Here is a 23,573-nt window from a genome sequence, read left to right as displayed (position 1 = left end):
TGAATGTGGTCTAAGCAAAAGAAAATGTTAATTATGAAATGATCTATAGGTCAGTTCCCAGGGTTTGGGTATGGATTCAATGATATGATCAGATCTACCAAAGAATTCATTTTGCAATATGTGTAAGCAGTTTTGGTTTCACCAGGATTGGCAAATGCTACTAGTATTTTAATGGACCAAGCACTTTAGATGTCCTGTAATGCAGTGGACAGTTCTTTGCAAAGAATCATTCATAGGGATGAAAATCCTGTTTTTTTCAGAATCTGCTTAAATGTAATCACTTATGCTAAACCCACATTAACAAAACAAGACTTAATACTAACCAAATTGAAGTTTCAACCTAGCAGTCTGGAATTTCCTGGTCATTGCTAAGTGTGGTAATACATTGGATGGACTTCTTTTGTGTCTCCTAAAGTGGATAACCTTGTCTGAAACAATTAACTCTATTCCTTCTACCTATGAAATCCTTTCATTTTGTATAGCTCCTGAACTCCTTTTTTGCTTGATGGGATTTATCAATAGTTGAATAATGCAATTTTTATAAATTAATTTAGTTGAATTTTGTTGAACAATATAAACAAAATGTTTTTACCAGTCTAAACATACTGGGATTTTTCCCCCTAGAGCTTTTTGCAAGTACTGTATAATTTAAGGTAAACTTACTGTTTTCACCTTTTTGTAAATAATACCAGCAATAGGTAACACTGTATACAGGAAATATGAGCAGATTTTATTTCTATTGCCAAATGGAACAAATGTGAGACTATTATTAGCATGATAGTGCAGAACATTTACATACTCACTAGTTTAACATAATTATTTTTATTACAAGGAGGTCATTTGGGGGAAAAATTGTGTATCAGTCCTTTATATTGTCTATGAATTTAATTTCAGCATGATAAAAATGTTAGGGTCGTTCACTATTCCTAGGGCCCTGTGGCTAGTGCAGTACTCAGCGGCCTCAGGTCCTGGAGCGCTGGAAGAATCGAAAACCCTATTGTAACCTGAATGCAGGGGGCGGGGAGACAAAGGAGAGGGGGCGGGGTAAGGAGTAAAGAGGCTTATGGGGCGGCGGGCAACGTGGGGAGAGGAGGTCTCCAAGGAGATGAGTTACTAGCGTCATTCGCTTTATTTCATTGTTGGCTCACCACGTGACGTAGCGGCCGTGTGAGCAATAAATGCCCAGTCCCGGCTAGGAAACCGGAGAGGCCAGGGGTTCCTGGCCAAGCCCCGGCAGCCTAAGCCGTTAACGCCGGGCTGCTCCGGCAGCCCGGACGACCTGCGGTTTCCACCTCCGCTTTCCGTTCAACCTCCGCAAAGTGCCTGCGTCCACTGCCTCGTCTGCCACCTCTCCAGACAGAAAAATACTACACAATCATCGTTGATCGCTGTGTAAAGGTATATATCTACTCGGTTGTAGTGTATTTGGGACTAGTTCCGACTTTGGAAAAATATTTGCCAAAATATTGGTTAAAACTTCCCAAATGCGGGTGAGGGCTATTTAGAACAACAGGGAGGTTTTAAGACATTTTCGATTCCAGGGACTGAAAGGGAAGATTAAGGGAAAGCGTTACAGGAAGAAGGGAAAGTGGGAGGGTTAAAAAAGGAGGTGGAAGAAGATATTTAAACCTTATATATAAGTTTCTCCCCTTTTAACAAACTATCGCGAGGTTTGAGAGCTTTTGGAACGAGACTGACTAGAATCTCGCGAGGTTTTGAGTGAAAGAACGCGAGTTAGAAGTAACGATAGAAATAAAGTAGTTGGTGGTGGTCTGGGCAGGGGTGACGTTCAGCTCTTGTCAGGATACTGTGGCTTTGGCCAAGTTTTGTACTTCAGGGAGCTGTAGATAAACCGACGAACTGGATCAGCCGTCGGATACTCCGGATCCTCGCCTCTCTTCAGGCATGAGGCATGTGGCAGAAAACGCGCTCGAGTTAGACCAGCAGGTAAGCCTGAATGTCTTATACAGACAGTATTCGTGGAACCCCTTGTTTCTTGCCTAGTGATAACTAACCGCCGCCTTTTATCTTAATCTGATTCCTCGTGGCTTGTGGTGGGTGGTAATGTTGGGCGAATGGGGAAAGAAAGGTTTATTAAAGTTAATGCGTGGAGAAAAGACGAAGCTGTAGCGTTTAATGTTTGTAACTGTTCCTTGGGCCTAGCTATAACGCGGCCGCGGAATTGGCGGCTTTTGTGTGCTCCCGCGGTATCAACGGACTAGTGATACGATATAGGTTACTACACAAAGCTGCATTTAAAATTTTTATTTTTGTATTGCGGCTAGCGCTCATTGGCCGGCTGATTTAGGCTCTTAAGACGTCGTTCATATGTAGGTGGAGGGCAAATTTCGGCCGTGAATATGTGGTGAGGGGAATTAGCATAATGGCGGCAGTACACTAACAGAAATCCGGGTCTGTGAGACTCCGGTTGGCAATTAACTATAAAAGACGAACTACTGGCTATCTTGCTTCCTCGTATGGGCTATTGTCACTGGATGCTGGGGCTAATGAGGCTGTTGCCGGAGTGAAAAGTTTTGTGACGCAGAAAAGCGGAAAGGCATAGGGGGCGGTGGGTAAAATGGCCGCCGAGTGCTGCTTTTTACCAGTAACTACAGATAACGAAAGTTTGACTCTGGCATTGCTCTGGGTGTTACAGAGTGGAAATTGCCTTCTTTCTTTCTTTTTGCGTTTTCAGACTAACTGAATGGCTGTTTTAGTCGGGGATCTGCGTTTGGGTGGTGGTGGTGGGATTACAGTAAGTTGTATGTGTTAGGCATTTGACTCTGGAATTGATCAGAACAAAAAACCTTAAAAGGATTATGAGGACACGAAGCTTTTGTTCCTAATTTTGTCGTGCTTGAGAAAAACGTTGAAGTAGAATAAAGCCATAGCTTGCCCTCTTTTGAAGTATTGGGAGTGGGAATTGTGATATGTGATCTGAAAATATATATTAGAGGCTTGTTTTCCAAAGCAGGACATTACAGTATTGCTTCCAGAGAAAATCTCCAGTGAGTCCTTTAGACACGATAAGTGAACCTAGTTACCTAGTCGTGGCTTCTATCTTAAATATTTAGTAGATGGAACGATATAGGATAGCATTTTCAGTCTCTTTCATCTCGTGAAAAACGAACTAATCACCAAAATTCTGCCACATACCAAAGAGATGTGTGTGGGTGTTTTTTGTTTTTTTCATTTTGAAGGTTTTGTGTGTGTGTGTGTGTGTTTGTTTTTTTCAATCTAAGGTAAAAGAAGACAGTGCCCCTGGTTGAATATTAGGTTTTTAAAATTCTTAAGGCACACCAGTTGAAAATTGCTGACTTAGAATATAAACCGTTTACAAAAATGTTAGACAAACTTCTGAATTGTAAAACTAAGTTTAATGGCATGAATTGATTATACATTTTAATGTGTAACTTATTTGTGGAACTTGAAGGTTTGCTTCTTTTAGGATATTTTCCCACTAATTAAGTTAAAGCGGGCAATGTGTAAAATGTAGAAATCGAAAACCTGATATTATAGAGATTGCATTTGTGACGTTTCTTGTGAAGCTAGAATCCACTTGTAAAATGGCGCTCTCTGTCATTTGAATATAGTAGCAAGCTAATTTAATCTGAAAAAGTTTGATAGTTTAAAGAGTAATATCTTAATCCATGGTTCATGTAATTTGAAAGTATCTTGAACTTTTTAATGCAGTGTTTATTCTTTTGCAGACAGGTGGTAAGCTTGCTTTTTATTTTGGTGTTTTATACTTTTTAAAACTTATTTTTGCATGTATGATATTGTACTTCTATAAATGGCTATTGGTTACATATTACATAATGCAATAGAACAAAGATCATCTTTTTCCTAGATTTGAAATCTATCAGTATGAAGGGACAGGTAAGAATAGAGATTAAAGATCTCTTTTGAAAGTTTGGAATACAAGTTGTGCCACTTAGTAGTAGCTTTGTGACCAGCAAGCTTTCTGTACTTGTCTCATTTCCAAAATTGAAAAAATAAGTAATGTCTTCATAATGTGGCAAGCATTCAGTGATGCAGCGAGAAATAAAATGGCAAAGTATTCACTATATGATGGATGGTGGTGTGGATGCTTAGGAATTTCTCAAAATTAAAAACAGTTGCACAATCTTTAGTGGGTTAAAAATTAAATCTTCAAAATGCCCTAATGATTTTTAAAGAAATATATATTTTATTGATATTTTGCCGAGAAGAAGGGAGAGAGACAGAGAGCTAGAAACATCAATGAGAGAGAAACATTGACCAGCTGCCTCTTGCACACCCCCTACTGGGGATGTGCCTGCAACCAATATACATGCCCTTGACCGGAATTGAACAGGGGACCTTTCAGTCCGCAGACCACTGAGCCAAACCGGTTTCGGCTGCCCTAATGTTTTTCAGGTATACTTTCAGTTTGGTTATTGCAGAACTTTTACTATGCATAATTGTTACAGGAAAATTTGTGATGGATATATTTTGCAATTATTATACAGTACTAGAGGCACAGTGCACCAAAATTCATGCAAGAATAGGCCTTTCCCTGGCTGCAGGCACTCCCGGCTTCCTGCTGGCAACCTGGGATTCCCTCCAGCACCTGAGACCTGCAAGGCACCTGGAGCTGGGCTGGCTTCCCTTGCATCATTCTTAGGCAACACAGGACGGGGCTGGCTTCTCTCTGGTCCAGGCTTCGTCAGGAAGGACACCCAGAATGATGTTGGGTCTAATTAGCATATCCTTTTATTATTATAGATTATTATAGAAGATAGACTTTAAAATGCATTCTTAAAGCCAGAAAGATAGGGCAGCTAGCTAGTAAATGCTACTTGGGTAGAATTGGATTTTCGGACTTGTTTTGTAAGACTATACTAGATATCCTCCCCCCATTCCCCAACACACATTGTATATCAGCATATGAACTGTTAACATTTCTCTTTTTCTAGTTTGCTGGTCTAGACCTGAACACTTCTGATAATCAGAGTAAAGGGGGAAGTACAGCAAGCAGTAAGTAAAATTTTTTGTTGTCTAGAATCTTTATTAGTGCTTAATGTTAATATGTAAGTTTAACTTCCTAATTTTAAGTTTAAAAATTTCCTTCTATTTTACCTATAAATACTTGAAGTATTCTGGGTAATAAAAGAAACTGGTTGGTTCTTTTTGAGAGGTAACAGTTAATCATCTTGAAAAAATATTAAGGTAATATTCACATTTTTAGAAAACTATCTCCAGTATAAATTGGCCAAGTATGAAAGGTGTATCCATTTCTCTGGTGAGTTGACCTGAAATGTGTTCTACTTAGTAAAGAATACTTGTACATTAATAGCTACTGCTGTTCATTTCCCATAAAGAACTGGACACATAAATGATATAAGCAGGCTATTCTGATTCTTGGGTGGTAGTTAGAATTAAAATGTCAGCCAAGTTAAAATCTTTTGAAATGAAGATATTATGAAAAGAGGGTGGTGTTTTATTAATACTAGAAGCCAATGCACAAAAATTCATACAAGAGTAGGTCTTTCCTACATCCCCCCCTCCGCTGGCGACAATGCTGACACTGGCTTCCTTCCGGAACCCACATTTCCCTCTGGTAGCCAGCAGGTATCCAGAACGTGTACTTTGCTCCTACTTGTGCTTTGGCTTCATCCTGACATCTGGAATGACACCTTGTCAGTTAGCATATTACCTTTTCATTATTATAGATTTACTTATTCACTTATTTTTTAGATTTAGTGTTGGCTAGGGAAAGGAACTTGATGGTTTATTATTTAGCAGCAAGACCTCAGCTTGTGCCAACGTTTACAAGAAGGCAGTTGCTATTGTGAAAACCCTCTTTAAGTTTGGTTAACTCATTGCATATTATTTGCTATTATATGTTTATTGCAAGGACTTAATTATACTTAATACAAAAAGACTTCATTAAAATAATGATTTTTAGCTAATAGTTGACTTGTACTGTGTAGGTTAAGTCTTTTATTTCTTAATCACAATAACACAGTTTCTTATTTTTTAAAATATATTTTTATTGAATTCAGAGAAGAGGAGAGAGAGAAACGTCAGTGATGAGAGAGAATCATAGATTAGCTGCTCCTGCAACCTGGGCACATGCCCTTGACTGAAATAGAACCTGGGCCAAACAGGCTACGGCTCAATTCCTTGTTGAACTCACTTTCTTTCCAGCTATTATGTATTTTTGTTGTATAGTATTTTTACCAAAAAAAGAAATACTTTTTTGGGGGTAATTGAAAATAGTTACAGTAATATTTATTAAATATTATAATTCTTCTAACAGTCTCCTGAAATAGCAGAGCCTTTGTCAAATAACTAGTAGTAACTGCTGAAATGTACTTGATTTGAATATCTTTTTTTTAAATCATGCTCTAAATTTGTTTCTCTTCACACATTTGGGGTTGTGGTAGGGGTTAGGATAAAAACAAAGTAAGGCCCTAGCTTATTTGGCTCAGTGGATAGAGTGTTAGCCTGGATTGATTCTGGTAAGATCACATGCGGGGATTATTGATTTGTTCCCCCCAATAAGAGAGTTTGCAGGAGGCAGCCAATCAATGTTTCTTTCTCATCATTGATATTTCTGTCTCTCTCCTTCCTTTCTGGATCAATTAAAATACCAAAACATTTAAAAAAAATTTTTAACTAAGGTTAACCCATTTTTAAAATATATATATTTTATTGATTTTTACAGAGAGGAAGGGAGAGGGATTGAGAGTTAGAGAAACATCAAGGAGAGAGAAACATTGCTGGGCTGCCTCCTGTACACCCCACACTGGGGATGTGCCCACAACCAAGGTACCTGCCCTTGACCAGAAATTGAACCTGGGACCCCCTCAGTCCGCAGGCCAATGCTCTATCCACTGAGCCAAATCAGTTAGGGCAGATAACTCATTTTTTAATGTGTATTTAATTTTTACTGTTGAAAGTATTGCACCCCCAACCCCCCCATAGACCCCCTCCAGCTTCAGGCCTTTATAACTCCAGATTATGTCAATTGGTTATTAAACATAACCTATTTTTATATTTTTTTCCTATTGTAAAGTATACAAAGAAAAGCATTTTTTAAATTGTTTTTCTAGTATTTTTTAAATAGACGTTTTTATAAAATGCTGTATTTTAGAGAGTATGATAAACTTAATTTTACATTTCTCTTTAGAAGGGCGCTATATACCTCCTCACTTAAGGAACAGAGAAGCATCTAAAGGTAAGTTGCTATGGCAACTTCAAGGTAACATTGTGGAATGTATACATACTTTTTCTCTTGTGCTTCTTTTTGTTTCTTAACTTTGAAAAGTTGATCTAACATTGCATAATGGGTTATTCTTATTATTAGTATAATTTTGCTGTGTGCTTTTTCTATATTGATAAATATTGATGTGATTTTACTTTGTTGCGTACCACAACCAAAGTACATGCCTTTGACTGGAACTGAACCAGGGACTCCTGAGTCCGCATGTCAACCTCTTTATCCACTGAGACAAACTGGCTAGGGCTAGAATATTCTTTATCAAAGTAACGGCAGAGTTTTCTTTTATCATGAGTACTTCCATTGTATCAGGCTGGATTGCATCCAAAATATAAGTGTTACTGAGGGACTTGGCAGTATCGTAGGTAGCGTGGGAAATTAAGAAATTAAAGAAACCTAAAAAATAACAATCTTGCCTGGCCAGTGTAACTCGGTGGTTGAGAGTTGATCTATGAACTAAGAGATCACTTGATAGATTGCTGATAAGGGCACATGCCAGGCTCTAGGCTCAATCCCCAGTAAAGCAACATGCAGGAGATGGCAATAGGTCTCCCTCATTATTAATGTTTGTCTCTCTCAACTCTCCCTCCTCTCTTAAATTAATAAAAATATATTTTTTTTAAGCTAACAATCTAAAAGCTATTGGTTAACTGGCTGGCTACTAGTGGAACCATAAAGCAGAGGGGAAGTAACTTCATTAATTTGTTAATGGCAAAACATTTAATAAAATGTTTGAGTATAGCCGAAATCGGTTTGATTCAGTGGATAGAGTGTCCGCCTGGGGACTGAAAGGTTCCAGGTTCGATTCTGGTCAAGGGCATGTACCTTGATTGTGGGTACATCCCTGGTGGGGGTGTGCAGGAGGCAGCTGATGGATGATTCTCATCAATGTTTCTGACTCTCTATCCCTCTCTCTTCCTTTCTGTAAAAAATCAAAATATATTTTTAAAAAAAATGTTTGAGTATAAACTTAATTATTGAATGAACTAACCCTTTGTCCTCTTTCTTTTATCTATCAGTGTCTTCTGAAGACATGTCCATAGAGAAATAATGCAAGGGTGGGGGTTTCCTCTTATATCATTATACCTGACTCTCTCTAAGCTTATACAGTACAAATAGCCCAGTATTGTTAGATACCTAGAATTTGAAAAACAATGTACATGAATGTGAAACACAGTAAGGGTTCTTTTGTTATTTTGGTAATACTGAAACAGGAACTAGGCAATACCTCAGTATGAAACTAACTTTAAAACTTGGAGACATCTTTATAATAGATTAAGCAATCTTATTTATTTTTTTAAATAAGGTTACTTATTTTTTTAAATATATTTTCATTGATTTCAGAGAGGAAGGAAGAGGGAGGGTGAGAGGGATAGAAATATCAATGATGAGAGAATCACTGATTGGCTAACTTTTACATGCTCTCCACTGGAGATCAAGCCCACAGCCCAGGCATATGCCTCCGACTGGAATCGAACCTGGGACCCCTCAGTCTGCAGGCTGATGCTCCATCCATTAAGCCAAACCAGCCAGGGCACAAAGGTTATTTTTTATGATTTAAGTAGGTAATGAATTTTTAAAAATTAATGTTCTTATGGGAAAATCTGTGTGCTCTAAATGTTTCCTTGTTTTATACCTGTATTTGTCATTTTATTTTATTTTATTAAATATATTTTTACTGATTTCAGAGAGGATGGGAGAGGAAGAGAGAGAGAAACACCAAAGATGAGAGAATTATTGACAGGCTGCCTCTTGCATGTTCTCTGCTGCCCTGATAAGTCTTTGATTAGAATCGAACCTGGGACCCTTAAGTCTGCAGGCTGACACTCTATCCACTGAGCTAAATCAGCTCAGGCAAGTAGTAGTCATTTTAAATACTCAGTTGTATTTTTTGTTTTTGTTTTTATATACTTTCATTGATTTCAGAGAGCAAAGGAGTATGCTCTATTTCATTGTGTGTGTGCGTGTGTGTGTGTGTGTGTGTGTTTAAGTATTTTTTATTGATTTCAGAGAGGAAGGGAAAGAGAGAGAGAGATAGAAACATTAATAATGGGGGAGAATCATTGACTGACTGCCTCCTGCATGCCCCACCCTGGAGACCGAGCTCTCATGCTGGGTATTTGCTTGACTGGAATCGAACCATGACCTTTTGGTTCATAGGTTGAGGGTCAACCATTGGGCCATACCAGTTATGCTGTTGCGTTATTTTTATTAATCTCTTAGGATGGTATTTATCATGCAGCACATTGTTTTTAGATCTTGAGGTTACTTTTCTTAGTACAATTTGTAGAGGAAAAGGACTAAATATAGTAAAAAAAAAATCTATTTGATTCAAACCAGTTCTTTAAATCTTTTTCCAATGTTTTGATAAAAATAATCTCTCTGACATTTTGTGTTGCTATGAAAAACCACTTAGTTGAAGAAATAGGAGTCTTCATGAAAGTATTGTCAACTTTTAATTTTTGCTTTTTTTGGAAGGATTCCATGATAAAGACAGTTCAGGGTGGAGTTGTAGTAAAGATAAGGATGCATATAGCAGTTTTGGGTCTCGAGATTCAAGAGGAAAGTCCAGTTACTACAGTGATCGTGGAAGCGGATCAAGAGGAAGGTAAACTCTTAGCATGCCACTATGTATACAGTAGCAACTTAGGAATCAACTGATATATTTTCATTCTTTGTACCGGTATTTTTCTTTGTCTTTAATTCCGATGTTTTTCCCTTAATAGACCTTCTTTCTGTTACAGGTTTTAAGCAGTCTTGACCGGGTTTTTTATTTCTGATACACATAAATTATACACAGTAAGATCACACTATTTGACATAGTGGATCCATTACTTTTATTTAGTTACTAGAGGACTGGTGCACGAAATTTGTGCATGGGGCGGTGGAGAGGGTGTCCCTCAGCCTGGCCTGCACACTCTCCAATCTGGGACCCTTCGTAGGATAACTGTCAGACATTCCTCTGCTGGCTCCTAACCGCTTGCCTGCTTGATTGCCTCTAACTGCTTCTGCCTGCAGTCTGATCATCTCTAACTGCTCCCCTGCTGGCTTGATTGCCTCTAACCAACTCTGCCTCGGCCCTGCACCCGGGACCCAGGACTCCCTCTTCCAACCAATCAAAGGCACCCGGGAGATGGGCTTCCTTCTCTCTGGTCAGCTATAGGTGCCAGGCTGGCTGCAGCCTCAGGGGATGGTAGCCAGGTGGCTTTCCTGTGCTGCAGCTGCAAGTGCTAGCCCCGGGACCCCAGGGTGGGCGCCTTCTCCCGTCTCCCAGGCCATAGCCAGTTGCAGGTGCTGGTGCCCAGGACTGTGGGGTGGGTGGTTTCTCTGTCTACCAGACTGTAGCCAGTTGCAGCTGCTGGCACCTGGACCTCAGATGGGTGGCTTCTCCAACTTCCCTCAGATGAGTGGGGGCGATTTCTCCAGCTGGCTGTGGCCTGGGATCACAGGGCACATGGTTTCTTCATCTCCCAGGCTACAGCCAGACTCAGGCAGTGGCATCCGGTTTCTTGTCTCCCCCAGGACGTGGGAGGGCAGCTTCTCCAGCTGGCTGCAGCCTGGGATCACGGGGCAGACTGCTTCTTTGTCTCCCAGGTTGCATCCAGCCTCAAGTGCTGGGGCCCGGTTTCTCAGATGTGGGGCAGGTGGACATTGGGCTTCTGAGGCTGTCTGTGGACTGGGATCACAGGGCAGGCAGCAGCTTTTGTCTCCCAAGTTGCATCCAGCTTCATGTACTGGGGCCAAATTTCTCAGTCTCCCTCAGACGTCGGCTGGGTGGACATGGGGCAGGCAGACATAGGGTGGGGCGTGAGGCTTCTGAAGCTGGCTGCAACCTGGGATCATGGGGCAGGCAGCTTCTTCGTCTCCCAGACTGCACTTAGCCTCAGGCACTGAAGCCAGGTTTCTAAGTCTCCACCAAGATGTGGGGTGGATGGACATGAGGCTTCTGCTGGCTGTGGCCTAGAATCATGGGGCAGGCGGCTTCTTGGTCTCCATTGTTGCAGCCAGCCTCAGCCTCAGGCACTGGCGCCTGACTTCTCTGATGGGGCTGGTGCCATGTTTTCAGCTTAATTTGCATACTCACTCTGATTGGCCTTTGGGTGTAGCAGGGTAATAGTAATTTTCATGTTTCTCTTTTATTAGTGTAGATAACTTCTCTGTGGCAGTTAGACAGTTCTAATGTCTGCACCACAGTGAAAAATGGAACTTAAGAATTTAGTATCTGTGATCAGTCTTGTACTAAGTTTTTCACAAGTAAAACTAAAAACCTTAAGTCTTACCACATAAGTGGCTTTTCCTGTATATCCAAAATGTAATCAGGATAATTGACATCTTGTTTTCTTGTTAAATATATTTAGATTATTATAAAAGAGGCCTCTTGCCCTTCCTGCTTCCCTTCCTTTCCCCTCGCCCTGCTTCTGCTCCACAGCTTAGCTCCCTGCTGGAGCACTTGGTTTCTTTCTACGCTATCTTCAGGCTCCATCTTTGCTCTGTATCTGTATATGCAAATCAACTGCCATCTTGGTTGGGTTAATTTGCATATTTACTCCTGATTAGGCTGGTGGGCATAGCAGAGGTAAGTCAATTTGCATGTATCTCTTTTATTAGATAGGATGGATATGTAAAGTACATGTTATCCTATCTAATAAAAAGGTAATATGCAAATTGACCACACCATCACAAAGCGGATGACGCCCAGTACCTCAGCCCTGAGGTGAGGAGGGGTGTCAGGCTTACAGTCCTCAGCCCCCCAGCTGCCCAGGGCTGGCATGAGGCACAGCCAAGTCTTGGATGGCAGCTGCCCAGGCTGCCCAAGGCTCAGGTAACCAAGGCTGGCTGAAGCTTGTGCTGCCCACAATGGCAGCAGCAATGGTATGATGGGGGCATCACCTTCCCTTGATTGCTGGATTGCCTCCTTCCCCTGAGAGCTCCTGGACTGTGAGAGGGGGCAGGCCCAGCTGAGGGACCCTCCCTCCACTGGGCCTCTAATAAGTATTATAAAATTTAGCATGTTAGATTTGTTTTAAACAGCTGAGTAATTTTGTAAATAGCTATTAAGTATATATATTTTTAAAGGATTAAAAATATGTTATATTATAAACACTGATTAAGCAGGTAGTCTTATTTCACCAGTGAAAATTAAAATTGAATTGTTGACATCTTTCAAAGGGACTTGTGTAAAACAATTCAACTCGTATAGGAGTACCTGCGTAAAAGTTAGTAATATGATTTTGGATAAGTGATATATTCTGATCAGTTGCTTGTGCTTTTCAGGTTTGATGATCGTGGACGTAGTGACTATGATGGTATTGGCAGTCGTGGTGATAGGACTGGTTTTGGCAAATTTGATCGCAGTGGACACAGTCGATGGGGTGACAGATCAGATGATGATGATTGGTCAAAACAACTTCCACCAAGTGAACGTTTGGAACAGTAAGTTTTAGAAATGTATGTTAATTGTTATGAAACTTAGTATTTATTGTAACATGTCATCATTTAATTTTAGGGAACTGTTTTCTGGAGGAAACACTGGGATTAATTTTGAGAAATATGATGATATTCCAGTAGAGGCAACTGGCAATAACTGTCCTCCACATATTGAAAGTGTAAGTTGTATTTTTTTTTACAATTTTTTGAAGTTATCAAAAATTTCATTGGGGTATGAAAAAAGAGAGACTGAAATTAATGCCACCATTATGAGTAATCCTGGAGTAGAAAAATTTCCAAACATAGGAAGAATTCAAAACTATTTTATTGTACATCAGAGCATGTTTTCTTTATAAATACTATGCTACCTTTGCCTAAAATCAAAGCAACTGTAAATTCAATCACAACTCAATATTTAATTGATTACTTTTGTATTTATGTTAGTATAAAACAAATTTCAGCAGATAAGGCATTTCTAGTTGTATATGTATCTAATTGACTTGCTTAAATTTCTTTGACAGTTCAACGATATTGAAATGGGAGAAATTATCATGGGGAACATTGAACTTACTCGTTATACTCGTCCTACTCCAGTGCAAAAATATGCCATTCCTATTATCAAAGAAAAAAGAGATTTGATGGCTTGTGCCCAAACAGGTAAGCTCACTTGAGGAAGAATAAAAGTTAATTTAATTCAGTTTCCTCTAAAAATAATTCTATATGAAATATAATTTATTCTATTCTGAGTCCTTTTTGAACATTATTTTTACTTAGGTAAAGATTAAATGGAGTTGTCTTTTTTTTCTTGTATCTAAAACTAGGGTATAATGGGGAAGTCAGTATAGAATTGTCATCCTTCATGATGTTATAATGGTGAAAATTGTGAATGCAGTGGAGGGAAATATAATTGTAACAGGAAATATAAAATCTTGGAAGATCCTATGAGCCATAAAAATGTGGGTGAGGAAAAGGTGCCGCCCATCTTCTAGTATTTAGGAAATGGAAGGGCTTGGGCAGTTCAATCTGTAAAACTTAAATCATCTGTCATGGTTAATATATTTTATTCTTTAAAATATAGATTTTTTTTATTTTTTTTTTATAGCTAAGGCCTAGGACCAAACCCAACACCTGTTTTTTAAAATAATATTTCATTGAAACAGCTATACCTATAGCTTTATTTTACAAAGCGAGACACAGAGCTCTTTACAATTTAGATTCTTCAGAAAGTTGAGTGATTGTTGCTTTACATTTCAAGAGTATATAACAACAACAAAATAATAAAATGGGAGTTCATACTTGTATTAGAATAGGAATTTATAGGCAAAATGGTTTCTTTGTGCTAATTAAAATTCAAAGAAATGAGTTTCTTAGGAAATTGTTTAAAAGGAAGGACATGCCTTGAACAGTGTGGCTCAGTTGGGTATCATTCAGTTCAATCAGTACACCTTGAGGGTCCCTAGTTCCATGTCCATCGGGGCATATGCCCAAGTTGTGGGCTCCATCTCTGATAAGGAATGTGCAGAAGATAGCAATCAATGTTTCTCTCATTGAAGTTTTTTTTCCTTTCCCTCTACAATCCCTCTCTAAAAATCAATAAAAAAAATATTTTTTAAGGAAATAGATCACAAAAAAAAGGATCACAGAGGTCACTTGGCATTATGTGCTCAGCTGTGTAAATATTACCATATTTTTCAGAAAATATGCATTAGACTAAATAAATTATCTTTATTAAAAGAACATTTGAAGTACTTTATTAATATTCAAAATTAATATGCCAATATTTTTTAACAGGGTCTGGAAAAACTGCCGCATTTCTTTTGCCTATCTTGAGTCAAATTTATACAGATGGTCCAGGCGAAGCTTTGAAGGCTGTGAGGGTAAAGGTTTTTGCATAAAACAAGTTTTTCTTTAAAAACATTTTGTAAATACTTTCTGTGAACTATACCAAATCAACTTTTTTACATTTCAATACATTTTTTTTTTTAGTTTGTTTCTTCATCGAAAACATGAATTCTTAAATTTTGTTTTGATGTGGTTCTTAAAAGGAATATTTTTTAGGACTTTTAAAAAGAGTAAAAGTTTTAGGTCTTTGATTCTAATTTATAAAATTGTACTTATTTCTTAGGAAACTGGGAGGTATGGACGCCGTAAACAATATCCAATCTCCTTGGTGTTAGCCCCAACAAGAGAATTGGCTGTACAAATCTATGAGGAAGCCAGAAAAGTAAGTATACATTTTATTGATAATAGACATTTTTATTGATTCTAATGTCTCATAATCACCTCATTAATTCTTTGCTTATAGTTTTCATACCGGTCTAGAGTTCGTCCTTGTGTGGTTTACGGTGGTGCTGATATTGGTCAGCAAATTCGAGACTTAGAACGCGGATGTCACTTATTAGTTGCCACTCCAGGACGTTTAGTGGATATGATGGAAAGAGGAAAGATTGGATTAGACTTCTGCAAGTATGTTTATTTTTATATATGGGATATACATTTAGCAAATATTAGTGGTCATTAATTTTATAGCATTTACTAATAGTTTTAAGATGGAAAGGTAATTTTAATTAACTTTTTATATATTGAAAATTAAAATTGCTTTTTTGTTTATTTTTTTAGATTCAATTGATAAATTTATTGCCATTTTGTTGATATTTTTATCTTTTCTTTTTAAATAAGATTCTTTAACATTTCATGTATTAATAATACTGATTTGGTAGTGATGAATTCTTTTATTTTTTTCTTGTTTGGAAGCTATATGTTCTTTGAATCTAAGTAGAACAAAGTAGATAGCTTTGCTGAGTAATCCTGGTTGTAGGTCCTTGGGTTTTTATTACTTTGAATATTTTTTTATCCTTCTGGCCTCCAAAGTTTCTGTTGAGAAATCAGTTGGCAATTGTAAGGGAGCTCCCTTACAGTTAACTGCTTTTATTTTCTGTTTTGAAGATTCACTATTTTTAACCTTCTGCATTTCAATTATGATGTGTATTGGTTTGGGCTTCTTTAGATTGCTCTTGTTTTGGACTCCATGCTTACTGGACATGTATGTCTATACCCTTCACTAAGTTAGGGAAGATTTCCCATCATTACTTTTTCAAATAGGATTTCAATTTCTCCCTTTCTTCTGCTTCAAGCACTCCCATGATACAAATGTTAGTATACTTAAAGTAACCCAAAGGCTATCTGCATTCTAAAAGTTGTGTTATTGCTGTTTTGGTTGGGTGTTTTGTGTTTTGTTTTGTTTTGCTTTTATTCCAAATCACTCATTGGATTCTCAGCTTCCTCTACTCGTGTATTGATTCCCTGTAAAATATTCTTCATTTCACTTACTGTATCCTCATTTATGTGACGGGATCTTTTTGTTTTGTTCTGTTTTGTTTTGTTTTGTTTTGTTTTATAGTTCTTTTTTTATGCTATTAAGGTTCTCACTAAATTCATTGAGCATCCTTGTGGCCAGTGTTTTAGCTCTAAACCTAGCAGGTTGCTTACCTTTATTGTTCTGTTCTTTCAATTTGGACATCTTTGTTTTCTCTATTTAAGCAGTCTCCCTTGTGTTTCTGTTAGGTCTGGCAAGTCTCCCTTGTGTTTCTAGTAGGTAGAGATATGACATCTGGCCTTGGTACCATGGCCTAACAGGTGTACTGTAAGGTGCAGTGGCACAGCCTCCCAGGTCACCCTCTCTGGGCATTTGAGGTGGCCTTCTTCCCCACGTACGCTGTGTACATGTTCCTCTTGTGGTTGAGCCATTATTGCTGTTGGCACATTAATGTGAGATATTTATCCTTAGATCAGTTAGCTGCAAGGACTGGCAGAAATCACCTATCTCCAACCACCATGGAAGATAGTTATGCAGAGGCTGACCCCAAAGAACAGGATTATTTCAGCAGACTCTGGTGCCTGCTGAATTTATCCCTTGAGTGTGTGTCACTGGAGATGATTATGTGGTGTGAAGTTGTTCACTGGTTGCACAGGCTTTTAGGCCTCCCAGGAAGTGTAGCACAGAGCCATCTGGCATGAGATACAAAGTGATTTGCAGATGGCTACTACTTGTGCTGGGTGTGGAGGTGTCCAGGTGGGTGAGATTAAGTTTAAACCAAGCCTGACTGTTGTTAGTGCCTAACCTGAGGCCAATTAGTAAGAGGTATGGGGCATACAGAGACCAAATTCTGTTTGAGACATTGTAGGAAAATCTGAATCATGAGCCAACACAAGCATTTTCTATAGAATAGTTCCTAGAATCTAATTGTTGAGTCTAGGTGGGGCAGGCTTCAGTAAACCACCAGAGGAAGTCAAAGAACATGTTAGCCAGGTTGATGGAATTGTGGGCTTTGGGTGGAGTGATTATCAAGTGCCTTATATCACCTGAAGCGTTCACTCTGATGTCCCACAATTCAATTCCTCCCTGTGGGTGTCTGCTGCCTTTCAGGCTGCTGCCCTGTGCTGAAGCTCAGATCCAATGAATCTGAGTAAGTCTTTGTACATACCCTTGAGAAACTTTCTGGGAATCCAGCAGCCCTCCATCTCAGCCACACTCCCTCCTAATTTTCACAGCCAGAAGTTATAGAAATTTCTAGGATTAGATGCCCTAGAGTTGGACTAGGACCCCTTCTTCTCAGTGGGGACTCCTCTAGAGCAGAACTATCCCTCCTGATTCTTATTTGCCACAAGTGACTGTGGGACTAGCCCCTCTTGGTTTCTGCCCCTCCTGCCAGTTTTAGTGTAGCTTTTTAAATTCCCAAGTAGTACAACTCCATTAAATTAGATTTTAGGAAGTTCTGTAGGATGGTTGTTTTTGTAGATTAGTTATAATCTTGATGTGGTTGTGGGAGAAGGCAAGAACCGTTTACGTTTATTGAATATTATAACTAACCTATATAGTTCATTGGGAAAAAATAATAGCTAGTTTGGTGTTTTGGTTTTTGTGTCTCCCATGTGTTGAAATGTGAGGCTAGAATGTTAGAATGATTATATTAACATAACTGAAGACACAACTATACTCAATGGTCAGTTTTTCACAAGATTCTAAACTGAGTCTTTTATGACAGATACTTAGTGTTGGATGAAGCTGATAGGATGCTAGATATGGGGTTTGAACCTCAGATACGTCGTATAGTTGAACAAGATACTATGCCACCAAAGGGTGTTCGCCACACCATGATGTTTAGTGCTACTTTTCCTAAGGAAATACAGGTATTGGATACTATTCTTTCAAGAACATTTTTGCTTACAAGTAATACATTTTTTTCAGATAATTAGAAGATAATGTTCATGTTTCTTCCATTTTTCAGATGCTTGCTCGTGATTTTTTGGATGAATACATCTTTCTGGCTGTAGGCAGAGTTGGCTCTACCTCTGAGAACATCACACAAAAAGTAGTTTGGGTGGAAGAGTTAGACAAACGATCATTTCTGCTTGATCTGTTAAATGCAACAGGTAAAATCATCTGTATAAAACCTTAATATACAAATTGAACAGCAGACCAACTGGTTGCTATGACATGACTGACCACAAGGGGGAAGATGTTCAATGCAGGAGCTGTGCTCAGGTCCTGACTGGTGGCAGCAGGGGTTGGGGTTGGTGAGCAGATGGCTCCAGGCCAGCCAAGGCACGTGGGAACCGGGGGGCCCCTCTCCATCACGCTGCCGGTCACCCCACAGATTGCCCCTGATCTCCAGCCAGTTGTAGGGAACTATCATTTACAAATTTCTTGCATTGTGTCTCTAGTAAATAATAATAGTGTAAGTTCAGTGTTTTTGGACCTAGTTCCTAACCTGCCTTTTGTCCACCTTTTTCTAAATCCTGAAATAAAACTTATTTTAATTAATTTCAATGTGCAGGCTTGTTTAAGGTTGAATAATACTTAGATCTAATCAATACTTGGTACTAAGTTGCAATTAAAATCTTTTTTATAATATTTCAGGGAAAGACTCACTGACCTTAGTGTTTGTGGAGACCAAAAAGGGTGCTGATTCTCTGGAGGATTTCTTATACCATGAAGGATATGCTTGTACTAGTATCCATGGAGACCGATCACAGAGAGATAGAGAGGAAGCTCTTCACCAGTTTCGTTCAGGAAAAAGCCCAATACTAGTGGCTACAGCTGTATGTATATTTTTATTATTTTCTTAAGCATGTTTTAGTATTGCTTTTTTTTTTTTTTTTTTTAACAAAGTTTATTTTTTAGGTGGCTGCAAGAGGATTAGATATTTCCAATGTGAAACATGTTATCAATTTTGATTTGCCAAGTGATATTGAAGAATATGTACATCGGATTGGCCGTACGGGACGTGTAGGAAACCTCGGTAAAGTGTTTTTAGTTGATGATCTGACACAAAATCTTAAATACTAGAAAACTTACTTTTCTTTTTTTTTTTTTTTTTTTAAAGAATTGAGCCTTCTCTCTCTGAGGGTGAGGGAGGAGAAGACATTTTTTTTTAAAAATATATATTTTATTAATTTTGTACAGAGAGGAAGAGAGAGGGATAGTTAGAAACATCGATGAGAGAGAGTCATCGATCAGCTGCCTCTTGCACACCCCCTACTGGTGACGTGCCCGCAACCAAGGTACATGCCCTTGACCGGAATCAAACCCGGGACCTTTCAGTCCCCAAGCCGATGCTCTATCCATTGAGCCAAACCGGTTTTGGCAGAAAACTTAATTTTCAAAGGGCATCTTGGACCCCCTTAACATCACTTGTCAGACACTAAAAATTTTTGTTTTAATTTCTAAGGGTTTAATTGCAAATTGTTATTTTTATATTTTAAATAGTGTTTGACAAATTTAAGAATACAAAGCTACTTTATGGAAACCCACATTACATGTTTTTTGTTGCCTTATATTTTTTTGCACTCTTATAGGTCTTGCCACCTCTTTTTTTAATGAAAGAAATATGAATATTACAAAGGATTTGTTGGATCTTCTTGTTGAAGCTAAACAAGAAGTGCCGTCTTGGTTAGAAAATATGGCTTATGAACATCACTATAAGAGTAGCAGTCGTGGACGTTCTAAGAGGTACAAATTGTTTTGAGCCATTATCCTTAACTACTTGTTGACACTGGAAACATTAGAGGAATTGACCACAATGGCAAATGAGTTGAAAAAACAAATTGGGGTATAGAGGAGTTACATGTGGGAATTTTCATTCTCATAAACCATCACACAAATGTTTTCTTTATAGTAGATTCAGTGGAGGATTTGGAGCCAGAGACTACCGACAAAGTAGCGGTTCCAGCAGTTCTAGCTTTAGTAGTGGCCGTGCAAGCAGCAGCCGCAGTGGTGGTGGAGGTCACAGCAGCAGCAGAGGATTTGGTGGAGGTAATAGAATTTTCCTCTTTTATAACTTTGAAAAGAGCTTTTTTGTCTTTTGCCCCCTTACTCTCTGTTTTATCCAAGGATTTTCCCCTTCTTCTCCCCTTCCCAACCTCCCCTCATTACTTTTCAGAGGTAGTGGGAGGAAGGGATGCGAGGGGTCCAGGAAAAGAGAAACATTAATGTAAGAGAACATCGACCTGTTGCTTCCTGACTGGAGGCACTGAATAATTCTGTAACTCAGGTATATCCTTGACTGGGTATCAAATCCATGACCCTTTGTTGTTAAAGTTTACGCTCTATCCCCTGAGACCTAATGGCAAGGATTCACCTTACTCTTTTTCAGTGTGATATTGAAGAAATTTTATTTCCAAAAATAGAACATCTAGTATTACAGTTTTTTTCTTTGAGCTTTAAAGTATTTGATTTAAACAGGGGAGATAATTACAGTGGCTAACCTAATCTCTCTCTAAACATTTTTTGATAGGTGGCTATGGAGGCTTCTACAGTAGTGACGGATATGGAGGGAATTATAACTCCCAGGGGGTTGACTGGTGGGGCAATTAAAACTGCTCTACAGTCACATCACCCTTTCAAACAAGTTAATATGGAAACCACATGTAACTTAGCCAGACTATATCGTGTAACTTTAAGAACTTTCAGCACATTTCCAACTGTGATTCTCCTGAAAATCTATGGAAGATCAAAGTCACAAGAAGAAAGGAACAGTAACTGCCCCATTCAGAAGTTGGTTGAAAGACTTAATCACTCTAGGTTGGATTAACTCCCATTCTGCTTATTTTCCATCCCAAGCTGCATTTATAATTTTGTGACTGAGAATCATTTGCTTGTTAATATACTGTAAACTTTAGACAACTTGTTATTTTGATGTCCTGTTTGGCTGAGTAATGCTCAAGATATCAATTGTTTTGACAAAATAAATTATTGAACTTGGGCTAACAACAAACCTTTGCATAAAGCTGTGATAAACTTAACAGGAGTTACCAATTTATCAATAAGTATTATAAGATTAAAAATAATTTAGGCCGTAGCTTTTTAGGACTTTTTGGATATTTACTTGCAGAACATCATAAGTAAAATTAGGTTCTAATGTGCCTAAGTGAACTATATTTTAAGTTCTGATTTACTTACTCTATCGTGGGTAAGCACTTAGAACATTTGTAGTATGTAAATGCCATTCCAGTCATAATGAAGTAATAGGTATGGATATATCCATGCATTTTCAAAGCACTCTTCCAAACGAATGCAAGTAATTACAGCAATTCCTCTTTTAATGTTTGTTATTAATTGTAAGCTAGGCAAGTGTGGGCATACTGTTATAGGGAAAGTTTAATAATTCATTTAAAAAGTTTTTTTGGGGAAATTAGTCATTATTTTAATGCCTGCCATAAATAAAATGGAAATGGTAGAATGGCTGACCATTAGCAATGCCTTGTCCTCTTTATGGACTTGGTTGGATTTTGGTCTGAACTTCATGCTAGTGTTGTTTTTTGGTCAAGAATATATAAGCAGGGAAAATTATACAGCAGGCTTTATTTTAATGCAGATTCATGTTACTCTGTTTAAGCTGTATTGAAAGGTTAAAATGGCTTACACTTGTAGACTTTGTAAATTTTAACAAACAAATCCTTGAGATCCCACAGGTTGGAAAAATGTACTAAACTGCACCCGGTGTTATTTCTGTATAGTGCACTTTAATCTTCTTTTAGTTGCATAGGTTTCCATTGTACTTACAGTCTCTTTGCTAAATTTGGCCAAAGATTATTGTCCATCACTAAAAATGCCTCTGCCATTTGGAATTCTGTGCTGATTTTATGGCTAGAAAGCAGTGATCTTTACAAACTTAATTTTTACGGTTGCATAAGAAGACAAAATTTTCTTAAAAGTGCAATAGATTTTTCCAGGAGTATTGTGCCTTGTTCTAAACCATTAAGTAGGTGCAGTTGACAGTATTAAGGTCATTTGTTATGGTGCTATTTCAATTGGTATAGATTTAGACTCTTGTATACTTTGCCCATAACTTTTTACAAAGCACTTATTTTATTGCACATTCAGAGAATTTTATATATATACACATATATACACACGTGTGTGTGTGTGTGTGTGTGTGTGTGTTTTGTTGTATGTGTCCTTAATTTCCAATCTCATTTTATCTCTTGGAGATTGTTGAATGCAGCTACAAACTAGATTTTAGAATTTTTTGGGGGACCATGGAATGATAGTTATGAAGAAACTATTTGCACATGACAGAATTTAGATACTTTTTGCTGCTAGTTTGTGTAATATTTATTGAACATTTTGACAGATATTTATTTTTGTAAGCCTCAAAGTGATTTTTTGAAAGTTTAAAGAAACTTGACCAAAAGACAGTACAAAAACACTGGCACTTAAATGTCACCGTATGTGAAATAATATATTTTGGGGTAGTGTGAACTTTTAATGTTGAATCCTGTTAAACTTGAGTTCAAATTAAGCAGACCCAGCATTGGCTGTGACCTTCTGACAAAATTTAAAGCAAAACTGGCAATTTAAAATTTGCTAAGCTTTTGATACACTTGTCTTTAAATATTGATGATACACTTTTATATACTGGTAGGAAGTGTCCACATTCTCAAAGGTTTTGAGTTTTGTTTAGTTAATGTGGGTGGGTTTTTTTTGGTTTGGTTTTCACTTACTGTCTGGCATATTTGCAGTCCTCAAACATGTGGTTACCTTTGTAATTCCATAATCTGTGACTTTTACATTCTTTTTTAATCAACCAGTAAATAAGGATTGGTTCAAACTTGCTGAGTGTAGTCATTGGACCTGAAGTCACTGTAGGTTTTGTAGTTGGTTTATTGTATTAGTTTTAGATGCTAGCACTGCATGTGCTGTGTTTATTCTGATTTTACTAAAATAAAAAGTTGAACACTATCTGTTTGCCATTGGTTGTGATTTAATAAGAGAGGTAGAAAAGTTACTACACTCTAAACCTGAGGAATTTTAAATGTTTTGTTATTGGACATTTATTGGTTATCCAGCAGAGCTATTTGTGGAGCAAGAAGTACTCTTCTGCCTTTAAGTTTGAGATATGTGAAGCAGAGTTTTTATTATAAGGCATAGAAAATTATAAGACCCGGATTTCTATGATTTTTAATATGCATTGTATTATTCTGTAAAGGGATCAAGAAGTAATTAGAGCAGGTCATTTTTGCCAGAAATGGTATAGGTATGAAATTTTGATTTCTTTCGTTGGTTAGTAATCTTATTATTATCACAGTGATGTAGGCAACTATATGAATTAATAGATGTTATAAGAGCCAAATCAGGTTAATATATATGAAAAAGTAAAAATTTTTAAGGGAATCACCCTTAGTGTTCTTTTGTGTCCCTTTTGTGCAACTAACTTGCCATCACTATAAAGAGTAGGTACTGTTCTGATGTCTATCAGTGTAGTTGGCTGTTATTTGTTGTTATGCTTTGTATAAAGTAAATTATAAATTATATCATAGGTTCTTTTAGCATTATATCAGATAATATGTTGTCTGTAGTTGTTAGTCTTTTTTTTTTTTTAATTCAAATTTATTATTT

The 23,573-nt window shown here is 37.8% G+C and overlaps 1 protein-coding gene across 3 annotated transcripts; it reads left to right on the top strand.

Moving 5' to 3' along the window:
• Nucleotides 1-1,033: 1,033 nt before the first annotated feature.
• On the top strand, nt 1,034-22,915 carry LOC311615864 (putative ATP-dependent RNA helicase Pl10). 3 transcript variants are annotated; one of them, XM_084871298.1, is made up of 18 exons: nt 1,034-1,398; nt 1,838-1,947; nt 4,938-4,998; nt 7,157-7,204; nt 9,725-9,854; nt 12,521-12,679; nt 12,753-12,852; nt 13,195-13,330; nt 14,465-14,550; nt 14,799-14,897; nt 14,979-15,139; nt 17,719-17,863; nt 17,962-18,106; nt 18,594-18,775; nt 18,858-18,975; nt 19,532-19,685; nt 19,852-19,988; nt 20,470-22,915. In XM_084871298.1, exons 2-18 carry the CDS (start codon nt 1,906-1,908, stop codon nt 20,547-20,549), a joined length of 1,983 nt encoding a protein of 660 aa, XP_084727424.1. In that variant the 5' UTR covers nt 1,034-1,398; nt 1,838-1,905; the 3' UTR covers nt 20,550-22,915. The 3 variants fall into 3 exon arrangements, with proteins under 3 accessions (XP_084727424.1, XP_084727423.1, XP_084727425.1); XM_084871297.1 differs by having other exon boundaries at nt 1,064-1,398; nt 1,825-1,947; XM_084871299.1 differs by lacking the exon at nt 1,034-1,398 and having other exon boundaries at nt 1,718-1,947; nt 19,855-19,988.
• Nucleotides 22,916-23,573: the final 658 nt, after the last annotated feature.

Source organism: Pipistrellus hanaki (genome assembly GCF_964339955.1).
Source record: "Pipistrellus hanaki genome assembly, chromosome: Y".
NCBI lineage: Eukaryota > Metazoa > Chordata > Mammalia > Chiroptera > Vespertilionidae > Pipistrellus > Pipistrellus hanaki.
The sequence above is the reverse complement of the archived record's forward strand: the minus strand, read 5'-3'. Positions and strand labels throughout refer to the sequence as shown.

Coding starts and splice junctions, on each gene's coding strand:
- LOC311615864 (XM_084871298.1), top strand. CDS start 1,906: ATGAGGCATGTGGCAGAAAACGCGCTCGAGTTAGACCAGCAG. Junction 14,898..14,978: donor TCTATGAGGAAGCCAGAAAA/GTAAGTATACAT, acceptor CTTTGCTTATAG/TTTTCATACCGGTCTAGAGT. Junction 15,140..17,718: donor ATTGGATTAGACTTCTGCAA/GTATGTTTATTT, acceptor CTTTTATGACAG/ATACTTAGTGTTGGATGAAG.